Source organism: Pelophylax lessonae (genome assembly GCF_965119305.1).
Source record: "Pelophylax lessonae genome assembly, chromosome: 5".
In the NCBI taxonomy this organism is placed as follows: domain Eukaryota; kingdom Metazoa; phylum Chordata; class Amphibia; order Anura; family Ranidae; genus Pelophylax; species Pelophylax lessonae.
The window spans coordinates 553491903-553505289 of record NC_138772.1 but is presented as its reverse complement, the minus strand read 5'-3'; the positions used below and the strand labels follow the sequence as shown (position 1 = coordinate 553505289).

Sequence of the window (13387 nt, the reverse complement as noted above, 5' to 3'; positions counted from 1 at the left end):
GTATGCAAGGGGAAAAAAAAATATATATATTATATAATATATACACTTTTTTTTTTTTTTTTTTTTAATCCATATTAACCATTTGCCACCATTGTTTATATATATATATATATATATATATATATATATATATATATATATATATATATATATATATATATACACACATACATATACATTAATTTTTTTTTTAATTCATATTAACCATTCGCCACTATTTATATATATATATATATATATATATATATATATATTTACTTTTTTTAAAATCCATATTAACCATTTGCCACTATTTATATATATATATATATATATATATATATATATATATATATATATATATATATATAATCTTTTTTTTTAAACCATATTAACCATTTGCCACCAAATCACATGTACATGGTTCATTGCAAGTGGTTATATCGGGGTTGTGGCTGCAGCGGTCAGCCATAGCCCTGGTATTTTTTAGAGCCGGAGAAGCTCTACTTCTAATTAGCCATTGGATTGCTTTTACAGTCGGCAGACGGGGGTCCCGCCACCCACTGGTTCCTCTCTGGGCCCTCCCGTTCTGGCGGGGAGCCCCGCATCCGATCTGGCGTTTCTAATAGAGGTCACCAGAGACCGGATCATCTCTGATCACCTCTATGGTCTAGGAGATCAGGAGCATTTTCGTCACTTTGTGGTTTTTCCCAATGTAAGTGGCGCCATTTTTAAATAGTGAAAGCATCTGATCACATGATCTTGGTGTGATCAGATAATTGTAGGAGCAGAGGAGACATTTGGGGTCTAATAGAGGTGAAGCCTCCATAAATCTACATGCAATATCCTGCCCCCCATTGTGTTTAGCTGGTTAGTGGGGATGGAGGAGAGAGGGAGGGAGTAGGCTGTCATTTACCACTGTGTATACACCCACATATGTGACTATATTCACATGGGCTGCTCAGATGTGATAGGGAGGAAATGCTCCGTATAGAAACTCGCTGAAAAATGAGCATGTGCAAAGTTGCCACTACAGCGGCAAAATCCCTAGCGGCATTGGGGACATGGACAGAAGGGGGAGATAGAGAGCAGCAGGATAAACCAGGTATTTTGCAGAATACAGAAAAGGAATCTCATAGTGACTGAGTATGAGCAGCATGGAATACACCAATTATTCATCAATTTATAAGATGTGAGCTTAGTGACAATTTAAGGAAAGGAGACGTTGAGGTTTTTATTGCCGTTGTTCCCAGTTGGAGGGATTTCATCTTACTCACTAACGATAACTTTTTGTCTCCCACAGTGGACGGTGAACGGGCAGATTCGGGTTGGCTTTTTCACTACCCGATTTGTTCCTACCGGTGCGGAATTGACCTTTGACTACCAATTTCAACGTTACGGGTAAGAGGAAGCAAAAATTATTCTAAAGGTTGTTTTTTTTTTTTTTATTTATAACCGATTGCCAACCGCCTAACGTACTTTTACTGGGGCAAGTCGGTTCTCCTGCGTGAAATTGTGCAACTGTGTACGTCCGCTGTAAAAAAGGTTGCGTGTGCCCAAAAGTTCATAAATTTTTTTTTTTTTAAATGATCCTTGTCACTGGATTTGATTGACTACAGCGGGCGCCAATGGCTTCTGCTGCTATTAACCACATCCCGCCCGCACTATAGCAGAATGACGGCGGGAATGTGGTTGCATTATCCTGACCGGACGTGCAGAGCGGCGATTGGTGATGCAAGGTGTCACACTGACTCCCTGCATCTCCGATCTCGGTAAAGAGCCTACTGACGTAGGCTCTTTACCATGTGACCAGCCGTGTCCAATCATGGCTGGTCACATAGTAAACAGGAAGAGCCGTTGGTCGGCTTGCCTCAGTACGTGCCTGACGGGCACGAGTAAAGGAGAGCCGATCTGCGGCTCCTCTGACAGGGGGGGGGTCGGCACTGGTAATCAGATCATTGATTACCAGTGCAGACCCTCGGGGGGGGGTGCCACTAGAACCACCAGGGATGCCCACCCAGGACCCCAGGGATGCCCACTATGGCCACCAGGGATGGCAATCAGGGCTCAGGGAGCCCCCCATTGCCCTCTCCATCAGTGCTGCCCGCCAGTGCCCTCCCCATCAGTGCTGCCCATCATTGCCATCTATTAGTGCCCACCAGTGCCGCCTGTCAGTGCCCACCAGTGCCGCCCATTAGTGCCTATCGGTGCCACCCAGCAGTGCCGCCTATCAGTGCCCACCAATGCTGCATATCGGTGCCGCCTATCAGTGCCACCCCATCAGTGCCTGTCAGTGCAGTCTCATCAGTTCAGGAAAAAACTTATTTATTTACAAAATTGTATAACATAAACAAAAAACTTTTTTTTTTTTTTTTTTTTTCAAACTTTTCGTTCTTCTTTTTTTTTTTTATTTGTTTAGCAAAAAAAGAAAAAACCTTGCGGTGATCAAATACCACCAAAAGAAAGCTCTATTTGTGGGGGGAAAACTACATAAATTTGGTGTAGGTACAGTGTTGCATGACGGCGCAATTGTCATTCAAAATGCAACAGCGCTAAAAGTTGAAAATTGGCCTGGGCAGGAAGGGGCAAAAGTGCCCGGTATTGAAGTGGTTAGTCGATCCAATGAGGATCCGAGACTCGTGCTCATCGCTGGACCGGTCAGGTTCAGGTAAGAAAAAGGGGTGGCTCCGGGGGGCTGCTAAAGCGCAAAAGGTTTTTCACCTTAAGGTGAAAAAATCTTCTGACTTTACAACTCCTTTAGGATATTTACATTTGTGGGAGAGTTACATTACACCAATTTGGATTAAAGTTGTTTTTTTAATAAGTTTGAATCACTTCTAGGTGTTGGCTAGCAATTCACTTTGCACAGATTGAGTATATCTAATAGATTGCGCGGTTTGACCACTCACACTATATGTTGGTGCATTTACTAAGTTTTGGCAGAAGGTTGACTATACCTTTTAAGCCACCTGTAAAAGGGTGTCATGGGGACTATTGGAAGCTTTTTGGACCACCTGCAAGGCCCCCAGGACACCTCTGGGTGTCAAAATGGATGTATTCGCTTTATCCTCTGGTGGCTCCTATCTCGCCAGCCTGGGGCTAAGGTCCAACTTCCATACTGCCTGTTCATTTTAGGGATGTCTCCCATGCACCTTTCTTGACTTGGATAGAAGTTTTGCTGGTTTGTGCAGTACCACCTGATATCGCTTATCGTTTTTTGGGTAAGAGCAGCAATATCTTTATCCCATCTATGTGCTAAGTATTGACCTTTTATCTCTTTGCAGAAGAGAAGCTCAGAAATGCTTCTGCGGATCTGCCAATTGCCGGGGTTACCTCGGCGGGGAGAACCGGGTAAGCGTTCGAGCAGCTGGAGGCAAGATGAAGAAGGAAAGGTCTCGCAAGAAGGATTCGGTGAGTCTTGTGGTTCCAGTATACCATTCATTTCCTTCTACACATGGTACTGCGGGGGAGTGTGCTTGTATCACATGACTGGGAGTTCCCTGTGATGGAATGTAACTGGATCCTCCCATGCAGAACAAGTTCCTTATTCACAACGAAAGTTCCATTTGTGATCCTAGAACAGGGCTTCTCAACCAGGGTTCCTCCTGAGGTTGCTAGGGGTTCCTCCTGAGGTTGCTAGGGGTTCCTCCTGAGGTTGCTAGGGGTTCCTCCTGAGGTGTCTAGGGGTTCCTCCTGAGGTGTCTAGGGGATCCTCCTGAGGTGTCTAGGGGATCCTCCTGAGGTGTCTAGGGGATCCTCCTGAGGTGTCTAGGGGATCCTCCTGAGGTGTCTAGGGGATCCTCCTGAGGTGTCTAGGGGATCCTCCTGAGGTTGCTAGGGGGTTCCTTGAGAGATGGGCAATTTCTACCTCTCAGATAAGTTCCCAATGACACCATTGTTCCTTTTTTAGCTATCTCTAAGGGGGTTATTCTTCCCAATGATGACAAGAGTAAGGAGCATTCTTCCCACTGACTGTCACACTAATGTGTCATGAGTTGTATATTTTTATTTTTTAGCAGGGGTCCCCCCAAACTAATGGAGATTACACATAAACTCCTCATAAGGCAACAGTACCATAGTTTGGCGCTGTTGGTGCACAACGTTAACGCATTACATGTTTGGTATCTATTTGCTTGGCGTAACATTATATTTTTTATATTTTAACTTTAAAATTGGGTATTTTTGTCCATTTTAAAATTTATTAAAGTGTATTTTTTCTGGAAAATTTTTCATGAGAAAAATCTGCTGCGCAAATATTGTGTGACCTAAAAAAATGGAACACCCACCATTTTATTCCCTAGGTCAGTGATGGCGAACCTTGGCACCCCAGATGTTTTGGAACTACATTTCCCATGATGCTTATCTACACTGCAGAGTGCATGAGCATCATGGGAAATGTAGTTCCAAAACATCTGGGGTGCCAAGGTTCGCCATCACTGCCCTAGGTCCTCTCCTAAAAAAATATATAGTGTGTCAGTAATTTTAGTTTTCAAGCAAAAAAAAAAAAAAAAAAAAAGAAAAATGTCTTGGTGGTTAAATCTCTTCTTTTTCTCATATCTCGGGGTGGTCTTTCTTAATGAGCCCATCGCTATCCGAAGTATCATGGCTTCTCTTTGGATTGTTGCAGGTGGACGGGGAGTTGGAGGCTCTCCTGGAGAACGGGGAAGGTCTGTCTGACAAGAATCAGGTCCTCAGCCTGTCTCGGTTGATGGTCCGGATTGAGACCCTGGAACAGAAGCTCACCTGTCTGAAGCTAATCAAGGTAAGAGGCTACTTTCTGCGTCTTTGTACCAATTCACTTACCGACCGCAATACGTATATCTACCGTTTTTTTAGCCGGGGTTTCTGTTTCTTATAAAAGCGATCCGAGCAGCTAATTAGCTGCTGAATCGCCTTTAGAAGCAGCAGGAGAGGTCATCCCCCCTCTCGCCACTCGCCGGTGTTTCCCAGGCTTACTTTTCATACCGGCAATCCTGGGAAACTTTACGATGGTTCACGCGTCTGGTCACAGAGGTGAACAGAGGCCAGATCGTCTCTCCTCACCTCTATGATCTAGGAGTACCGGCGCGACGTCACTTCCGGTCCAGGGTGGAAGTAAACTATTTTTTTTTCTAACCACTTGCCGACTGCCCACGGCAGATATACTGCAGCAGGCTGGCTTGACTGCGCGAAGGTGGTTCATGGGAGCGTACGCGCCTGCCCCCCATTAGGAAGTGGAAAGCTGATCTACGGGACCAGCAGCAGCTATTGCCGGTGGGCACCCGCGATCGCTCCCCACTGAGAGAGCAACGACTGTCTACTGTTGTATTTTTGCTGGAAAAGTTATTTTCCAGCAGAAAATACTCATTTTTAATTGTAAAAGAAAAAAGTGCCAGAAAAGGCCTTGTCCTTAAGTCTCTAGGTTCACATTTATGCTGCTGCGCTTGATGCGTTTTTTCAGGCGTGTTTTTAAACCCGTGTTTGTTTGCATGCTCTTTTCATGCATTTTGCATTTTTTTTTCTTCTTTTTAACACACTGTGTATAGCTGATTGCTAGGGAACGGGACGGGGAGCTGGCCGCCGTGTCCTTATCCACTTGCCGACCGCCGCCCAACTATATAAGGCGGCGGTCAGCCCCTCCCAGGCAAAGTGACGTACCGGTACGTCACTAGCCTGGGAGCCAATAGGGGGGCGAGCGCGCGCCGCCGGAGGCGCGCTCCCATCCCCGCTCGTACCCTAAGAAGCCTGCGCGTGTGACCGGGTCCGCCAGTCACTTGCGATCGTCGGGTGGAGAGGGAGAAAGGCAGGCGGCTAATGTAAACAAAGCCGCCTGTCAGTCTCCCCTGTGTAACAGCACAGATCATACGGTCCTGCTATGTAGGACCGTTGATCTGTGCTGTTACACACACAGCCACATCCAATCACAGTTAGAAGCACGCCCCTAGGGACACACTTAACCCCTCCCTCTCCAATAAAGTTAACCCCTTCCCTCCCAGTGTCATTTTTACAGTAACAGTGCATATGTATAGCACTAATTACTGTAGTAATGTCACTGGTAACCCCAAAAGTGTCAAAAATGTCAGTCAAGGGTCCGACCTGTCTGCCGCAATGTCGCAGTCCCGCAAAAAAAATCGCATATCGCCGCCATATGACAAAAATCTTTCCCTTAGTAAACGCAATAACTTTTGCGCAAACCAATCAAAATACGCTTTTTTTTTTACCAAACATATGTAGCAGAAAACAAATTGGCCTAAAATGTTAAATTTTGATTTTTACATTTTTTTGGGAATTTCATATAAAAAAATGTGAAAAATATTGTTATTTTTGAAAAGTTGTCGCTCTTCTTTTGTTTATAGCGCATGATCAAAAATCGCACAGGTGATCAAATACCACCAAAAGAAAGCTCTGTTTGTGGGAAAAAAAAGTACGTCAATTTAATTTGGGTACAGCGTCGCACGACCGCGCAATTGTCCGTTAAAGTCACACAGTGCCGAATCGCAAAATAGGCCCTGGTCAGGAAGGGGGTAAAATTTTCCGGGGCTTAAGTGGTTAACAACCGATGAGTCTTCAGCTGTCAGAAAAATGGCGTGGGATCCCCCCCCCAAATCTATACCAGGGCCCTATCCATGCATGCAGCCCAGCAGCGGGGGATGCTTTGGGGCAGGGGGGCTCTGCCCCACCACCGTGGGCTGTGGTCGTGGGGGGTCTGCAAGCCGGGGGCTTATTGGCTCCCAGATCCTGCCCCCCCATGTGACTAAGAACCCCTACCCATTCACCAAAAAAAGTGTAAATGTGAATAAAGAGTTTTTGACAATTTCTTTATTAAATAAACAATGTCCCCTGATGTAGATCCATATTCAATCAGGACGCCCTCCTCCACTGCCAGACCTGGAAAAAGCTGTGCTCGCGATGGGCGCTCCAGCGGTCTGCCTGCTCTGCCGTGTGACATTTCTTAAAAGGTGAAGGGGCGGGGCCACACAGCAACATCACCTGGTGGCACTGCCCCCCCCTGTGATGTTAGGGTCCCAGCAAGCATCGGTCGCTGAAATCACAGGGGGCGGTGACACCAGGTGGCCCCGCTTCTTAGTGGATCAGGAAGACCACGGGAGCGTTCGTCACGAGCGGAGCTTTTTTTTTTGTAAGCGTGGCGGGGTCGTAATTGACGATGGATCTACATCAGGGGAGGTTTTTTCTTTTTTAATATAGAAATTGTCAAAAACTTGTGTACTGTCTTTATTCACTTTTACACTTTTTTATTAAATGGCTACTCATTAACATAGTGGGGGTGGGGAACGGGATCTGGGTTGTAAGGAAGAGGCCCTGCATGCTTCCCCACTGACAGCTGAACGTAAAAAGAAAAAAAAATAGCCCCCCCCCCAAGTTCATACCTGGCCCTTTGGATCTGGTGTGGATTTTAAGAGTAATCCAATGCAAAATGTTTTTTAAAAAAACAGCGTGGGGTGGGGGATGAGAGCCAAAGCACACCCCCCCCCCCCCCCCATGTTGAGGGCATGTGGCCTTGTATTATGGTCACTCGCTCATCCCCCCCCCCCCCCTTCTCCTGACCTGCCAAGCTGCATGCTCAGAATAGGAGTTTGGTATAGATTTGGGGTGGCGCCTACGCTGTTTTTTTTGGCATGGGATTCCCCTCAAAATCCATAGCAGACCTTAAAGCGGGTTGTATCCCCTGTGTAAAAAACAAAAAACCCTGCAGGACAATGGCTTAATGTGGTAGTATGCATCGCATACTGGCACATTATGAAATTCTTACCTTTAGAACGAAGCCCCCACACAGTTGCCCGGACACCACTGAGGGAGCAGACGTTCACTCTGCGTCTCTTCCTGATTCGGTGGCTCCGGCGCTGTGAGTGGCCGGAGCCGCGAAGACGGCATGCGCGGGAGTTCACTTTCCGGCAAGGAGCTCTGAAGGTTCGGCAAGATACGCCGGGCCTTCAGAGAGCATGCGCCGCTGGTGTCAGTGGCTGCATGCAGGGCGAATATCTCCTAAACCGTGAAGGTTTAGGAGATGATAATTTTACCTACAGGTAATCTTTATTATAGGCTTACCTGTAGGCAGAGGTGTATTTTGGTTTTGTGCCGCCCCTAGGCAAGAATAAAATTGTGCGCCCCCCCCCCCCCCCCATATACATTTTTCCCACTCCATTTTTTAACGGATGTAACCCCCTTCAAAATTGAAGGACTACAAGTCCCAGTATGAACCCCTGAGATCTCATGAGAGGGGGGGTAAGAGGGGTGGGAGAGAGAGGGGGGATGAGGGAGAGAGAGAGAAGGTGGGTGAGGGAGGGAGAGAGTGGGGGTGAGAGAGAGGAGGGGAATCAGAGAGAGATGGGGGTGAGTGAGAGAGATGGGGGTAAGAGAGCGGGGATGAGAGAGAGAGAGTGGGGGTGAGAGAGCGGGGATGAGAGAGAGAGAGGGGGGGATGAGGGAGAGAGAGAGAAGGTGGGTGAGAGAGAGCGAGATGGGGGTGAGTGAGAGAGGGGGGGTGAGTGAGAGAGGGGGGGTGAGTGAGAGAGAGTTGGGGGTGAGTGAGAGAGAGATGGGGGTGAGAGAGCGGGGATGAGAGAGAGAGAGGGGGGGGATGAGCGAGAGAGAGAGAAGGTGGGTGAGGGTGAGAGAGAGCGAGATGGGGGTGAGTGAGAGAGGGGGGGTGAGTGAGAGAGAGTTGGGGGTGAGTGAGAGAGAGATGGGGGTGAGAGAGCGGGGATGAGAGAGAGAGAGAGGGGGGGGATGAGGGAGAGAGAGAGAAGGTGGGTGAGGGTGAGAGAGAGAGAGAGATGGGGGTGAGTGAGAGAGATGGGGGTGAGAGAGATGGGGGTGAGAGAGCGGGGATGAGAGAGAGTGGGGGTGAGAGAGAGGGGGGAATCAAAGAGTGAGAGAGTTGGGGGTGAGTGAGAGAGAGTTGGGGGTGAGTGAGAGAGAGTTGGGGGTGAGTGAGAGAGAGTTGGGGGTGAGTGAGAGAGAGTTGGGGGTGAGTGAGAGAGCGATGGGGGTGAGTGAGAGAGAGAGAGGGGGGGGGATGAGGGAGAGCGAGAGAAGGTGGGTGAGGGTGGGTGAGAGAGAAATGGGGGTGAGTGAGAGAGGTGGGGGAGGGAGAGAGAGAGAGAGTGGGGGTGAGAGAGAGGGGGGAATCAAAGAAAGAGAGGGGGGGGTGAGAGAGAAAGCGGGGATGAGAGAGAGAGAGGGGGGAATTGAAGAGTGAGAGAGGGGGAAAGAGAGAGGGGGGGTGAGTGAGAGATAGAAAAAGGGGAGGAGAGAGAGGGGGGATGAGTGAGAGAGAGAGAGAGGGGGCAGAGAGGGGGATGAGAGAGGAATGAGAGCAAGAGAGAGAGAGAGGGGGGGGGGGTGAGGGAGAGAGAGGGGGGGTGATAGAGAAAGAGAGAGGGAGGTGAGAGAGAGGAGGGGTAAGAGAGAGACGGGGGGGGGGGGTGAGAGAGAGGCGGTTCTAGCAACCAGTGGCCAATAGTGTCTCAGGAGGAGGGGGGTGGCTTTTTTTGCTGCCCCCCTGCAAAGTGCCGCCCTACGCCTAGGCCTTATTGGCCCATATCCCTAGGCCAAAATGCAGCACTGCCTGTAGGTAAAAATTAAAAAGCGGGGTATACAACCACTTTAAGGGCCTGGTATGGATTGGGGAGGCTCTGTTTGTTTTTGTTTTTTTTGTAAATTGCTGGCAATTCTTGTTTTTACATTCAGCTGTCAGTGGGGAAGGCAGCTGATGACTCATCGCTTGTTAAGGACATGGCGGCCGGCTTTCCCTGTTTATGAGGAAAAAAAAAAAACACAACGTTTTTTGGTGCAGGTCCATTATACCCAAAACGCAATCTGCTGCGGGGAAAAAAAAGTCCCTGACCTCTTTCCAAATACGCACCGGCTGAAAAACAGATAGATGAGAACGTGAACCATAGGAAAGCATGGTAAATGAACTCTAGTGCGTTTTCAGCAAAATGCACAAAAAAAAGACGCATAGGTGTGAAGGTAGGGTTGGTGGTTGTAGACAGGCTGGGTTTTCAGAGGCTGTGTATTACACTCGTGTACATATAATGCAAACCTGTTTTCCGCCTGTAGAACACGCAGTCGCAGTCCTGTCTGAAGTTATTTCTGGAGTGTCACGGTCTGTCCCTTCTGTGGATCTGGATGGCTGAACTCGGTGACAGCCGGGGGAACACGAGCAACAGCATCAAGCTGCAACTGGAGGTCAGTGAATGTCGGTGTTCCCTATACTTTCCAGTGAAAGGGAGCAGTCTTAAATCTTAACCCCAGGATTACCAGACAACCCCCCCCCCCCCCCTTATCCTTTTAAAGCGCCCCCCCCCCCCCCCCAGCAGCCTTTTTCTTTTTTTTTTTTGGTTCACTCACAAATCCTTTACAACCTCTTCTTGCTTCACTGGTGAGCAAATATAATAAATGCTGCAGAGATTGGCGCCATAAGTGGATTGAATGTCTCTTGGCCTCATTCAACCCAGAAGAGGACCGACGCTGGATCAGTGAAGCTGCTGGGGGATCCATTGGGCTAAGCTTTGTTTGCAGGGAAGCAAAACCTCCATTCAGGATCAGTAGAAGGGTTAATGCCCCCCTGCTGCTGGCATTCATACACATGTGGAAGAATTTTAACATGAGCTGTGTGTCGCCTCTTCTTCTGTCGGTGGTGGGGGAGGAGCCCAGACGCATCACACTTCTGCTGACTCCCAGGGATATTAAAGCAATGCTCCGCCCCCTCCACCCATGTGGGTTTTTTTTTTTTTTGCCCTGTCACCCATAGTGCTGCATTCTCTTCAAAACACACTGATCTGCACAGCGAATCCAGCTTTGTCCCACTGTGATCCGCTGTTCACCTGCCATACAGCAGGTCCCGCACCTCTCTCTTGGTCCTATCCAGCTGGTTGCCTCTTCCATGAAGTGTCTGACCCATCCCTGGCCTCTCTCTGTGTGCCGATCCTGCAACCTCCTGGGAGATGTGATGTATGTAGATCCCAGGAAGGACCAGGTGTGCGGGAACCGTCCCACACTTCCGCTTGAGTGCTTCAGTCAATATACCGCTTCCTCCAGTCTAAACATGGATACCAGGCATACCCCACATTTAAGTACACAATAGGACCAGAGCATGTATGTCAAACAAAAATGTACTTAAAGTGAAGCAATACCTTTTTTCACTTCTCAATGCATGTTAATATACTAAATCTATAGGAAATCTTGGTCAGCTTGACATGGCACTGCTCCCAAACCATAAGTGACAAGGACACCAAACTTGGGGAGCACGTTAGGGGAACCAGGACTATGACATGGTAGATTACTTAGGCAAGGTGGCCAGCCACAAAATATATGTTGTAGTCCTGGGTACCCTCACGGTGTTCCCTAAGTTTGGTGTCCCTGTCACTTATGCTTTGGGACCAGTGCCATGCCAAGCTGACCAAGATTTCCCATAGATGCCAATGTTAGACAGGGAGCAGTGCCATGTGAAGCTGACCAAGATTTCCAATAGATGCCAATGTTAAAAACCAGCAGCAGTGCCATGTCAAGCTGACCAAAATTTCCTTTAGACACCGATGTTAACCAGGAGTAATGCCATTCCTAGCTGACCAAGCTGTGTTTACTACAGATAGAAAATTGGAAAAAATAAGCTCGATATGTGTTAAAAATTGCAAAATCCGGTACGAATATGTAAACTTGTGTAAAATAGAAATCACAAAAGAGCGTATGTGCAAAAGTCTTTCAATAAAGTCCAGTTATGCTTTCACTTTCTCAATGAAAAAAAGTGCAATGGCGCAAATAAAATCTCAAAGACTTAATGAATCAAAGTGTCCAAATCAAACGATAAAATCCATAGATGATAAAAGTAGGATTGGAAATTCCGCGCTAATGGATAAATAAAAAATGGGTGCTGCCTACCTCAAAATATAGTGTGAAGCTATATTTATAAATATGGTAAATGGGGAGGTAAATTGGTGCTGCCAGATGTAATATCTCAATCAATTAATTGAACCAATGTCTAAACCAGTATATGGTGCAATGTACAAATACCCAGTAATATTAATAAATACTGTATTTATTTATTTAATATTTATTACTGGGTATTTGTACATTGCACCATATACTGGTTTAGACATTGGTTCAATTAATTGATTTCTATATGATATACCACGCTTTATTTATTACCTTTTACGGATTGAGCTATTACATCTGGCAGCGCAAATTTACCTCCCCATTTACCATATAGATGAGGAAAGGAATTCTGTGATCCAAAATAGGAAAAAGGAAAAACACAGCCAGTGCTTCAACCACCAAATGAAGAGAACTTGGGAGCGCTCACCAGAAATAATGGACTCTAATGGCAGTGGCAGAGAGTCGCATGAGCATTAGGTATAGAAGCCTTGTTGAAACGACGCTGGATGTATGGTCCCTCTTCCATTAACTCAGGTGCTCAAAGAAACAAAAAAGCTCCACATAGTGTAATAACATTGAGAAATTAGCATTTATTAGAAGGTAAAAAACTAAAATTTTCCACATAAGCGTTGAATAAGATCATACGTGTCTCAAATGGGTGCAGTATTGAGAAGCTCACTGCAACCTGACGTACGTTTTGTCCACCTGGACTTCATCTGGGGTATGAAGTCCAGGTGGACGAAACGTACGTCGGGTTGGAGATTGAGAGAGAAGCTCACTCCAACCCGATGTACGTTTCGTCCACCTGGACTTCATCTGGGGTATGAAGGCCAGATCGATGAAACGTACGTCGGGTTGAAGATTGATAGAGAAGCCCACTCACACCTGATGTACGTTTCGTCCTGGACTTCATCTAGGGTATGAAGACCAGGTGGATGAAACGTACGTTGGGTTAGTTTGAGAGAGAAGCTCACTCCAATCTGAGGTACGTTTTGTTCACCTGGACTTCATCTGGGGTATGAAGTCCAGGTGGACGAAACGTACGTTGGGTTGGAGATTGAGAAGCTCGCTCCAACCCGACATACGTTTCGTCCTCCTGGACTTCATCTAGTGTATGAAGACCAGGTGGATGAAACGTACGTTGGGTTACAGTTTGAGAGAGAAGCTCACTCCAATCTGAGGTACGTTTCGTCCACCTGGACTTCATCTGGGGTATAAGGTCCAGGTGGATGAAACGTACGTCGGGTAGGAGATTGAGAGAGAAGCTCACTCCAACCCGACGTACATTTTGTTCACCTGGACTTGATCTGGGGTATGAAGTCCAGATGGATGAAATGTACATTGGGTTGGAGATTGAGAGAGAAGGTCAGTCCAACCTGACGTACATTTCGTCCACCTGGACTTCATCTGAAGTATGAAGTCCAGGTGGACGAAATGTAGGTCGGGTTGGAGTGAGCTTCTCTCTCAATACTGCGCCCATTTGAGACACGAGATGTTATCCAACGCTTATTTATGTGGAAAATGTAAGTTT

At 47.0% G+C, this 13387-nt stretch overlaps 1 protein-coding gene across 1 annotated transcript in view; it reads left to right on the top strand.

Annotated features, from left to right (window-relative positions):
* The window catches only part of SETD2 (SET domain containing 2, histone lysine methyltransferase), a 134556-nt gene that overhangs the window by 66661 nt on the left and 54508 nt on the right, over positions 1-13387 (top strand). The window contains exons 8-11 of the mRNA XM_082259038.1: positions 1283-1380; positions 3264-3390; positions 4607-4741; positions 10042-10170. Of these exons, the coding sequence (XP_082115164.1) occupies positions 1283-1380; positions 3264-3390; positions 4607-4741; positions 10042-10170 (489 nt within the window). The remainder of the gene's footprint in view (positions 1-1282; positions 1381-3263; positions 3391-4606; positions 4742-10041; positions 10171-13387) is intronic.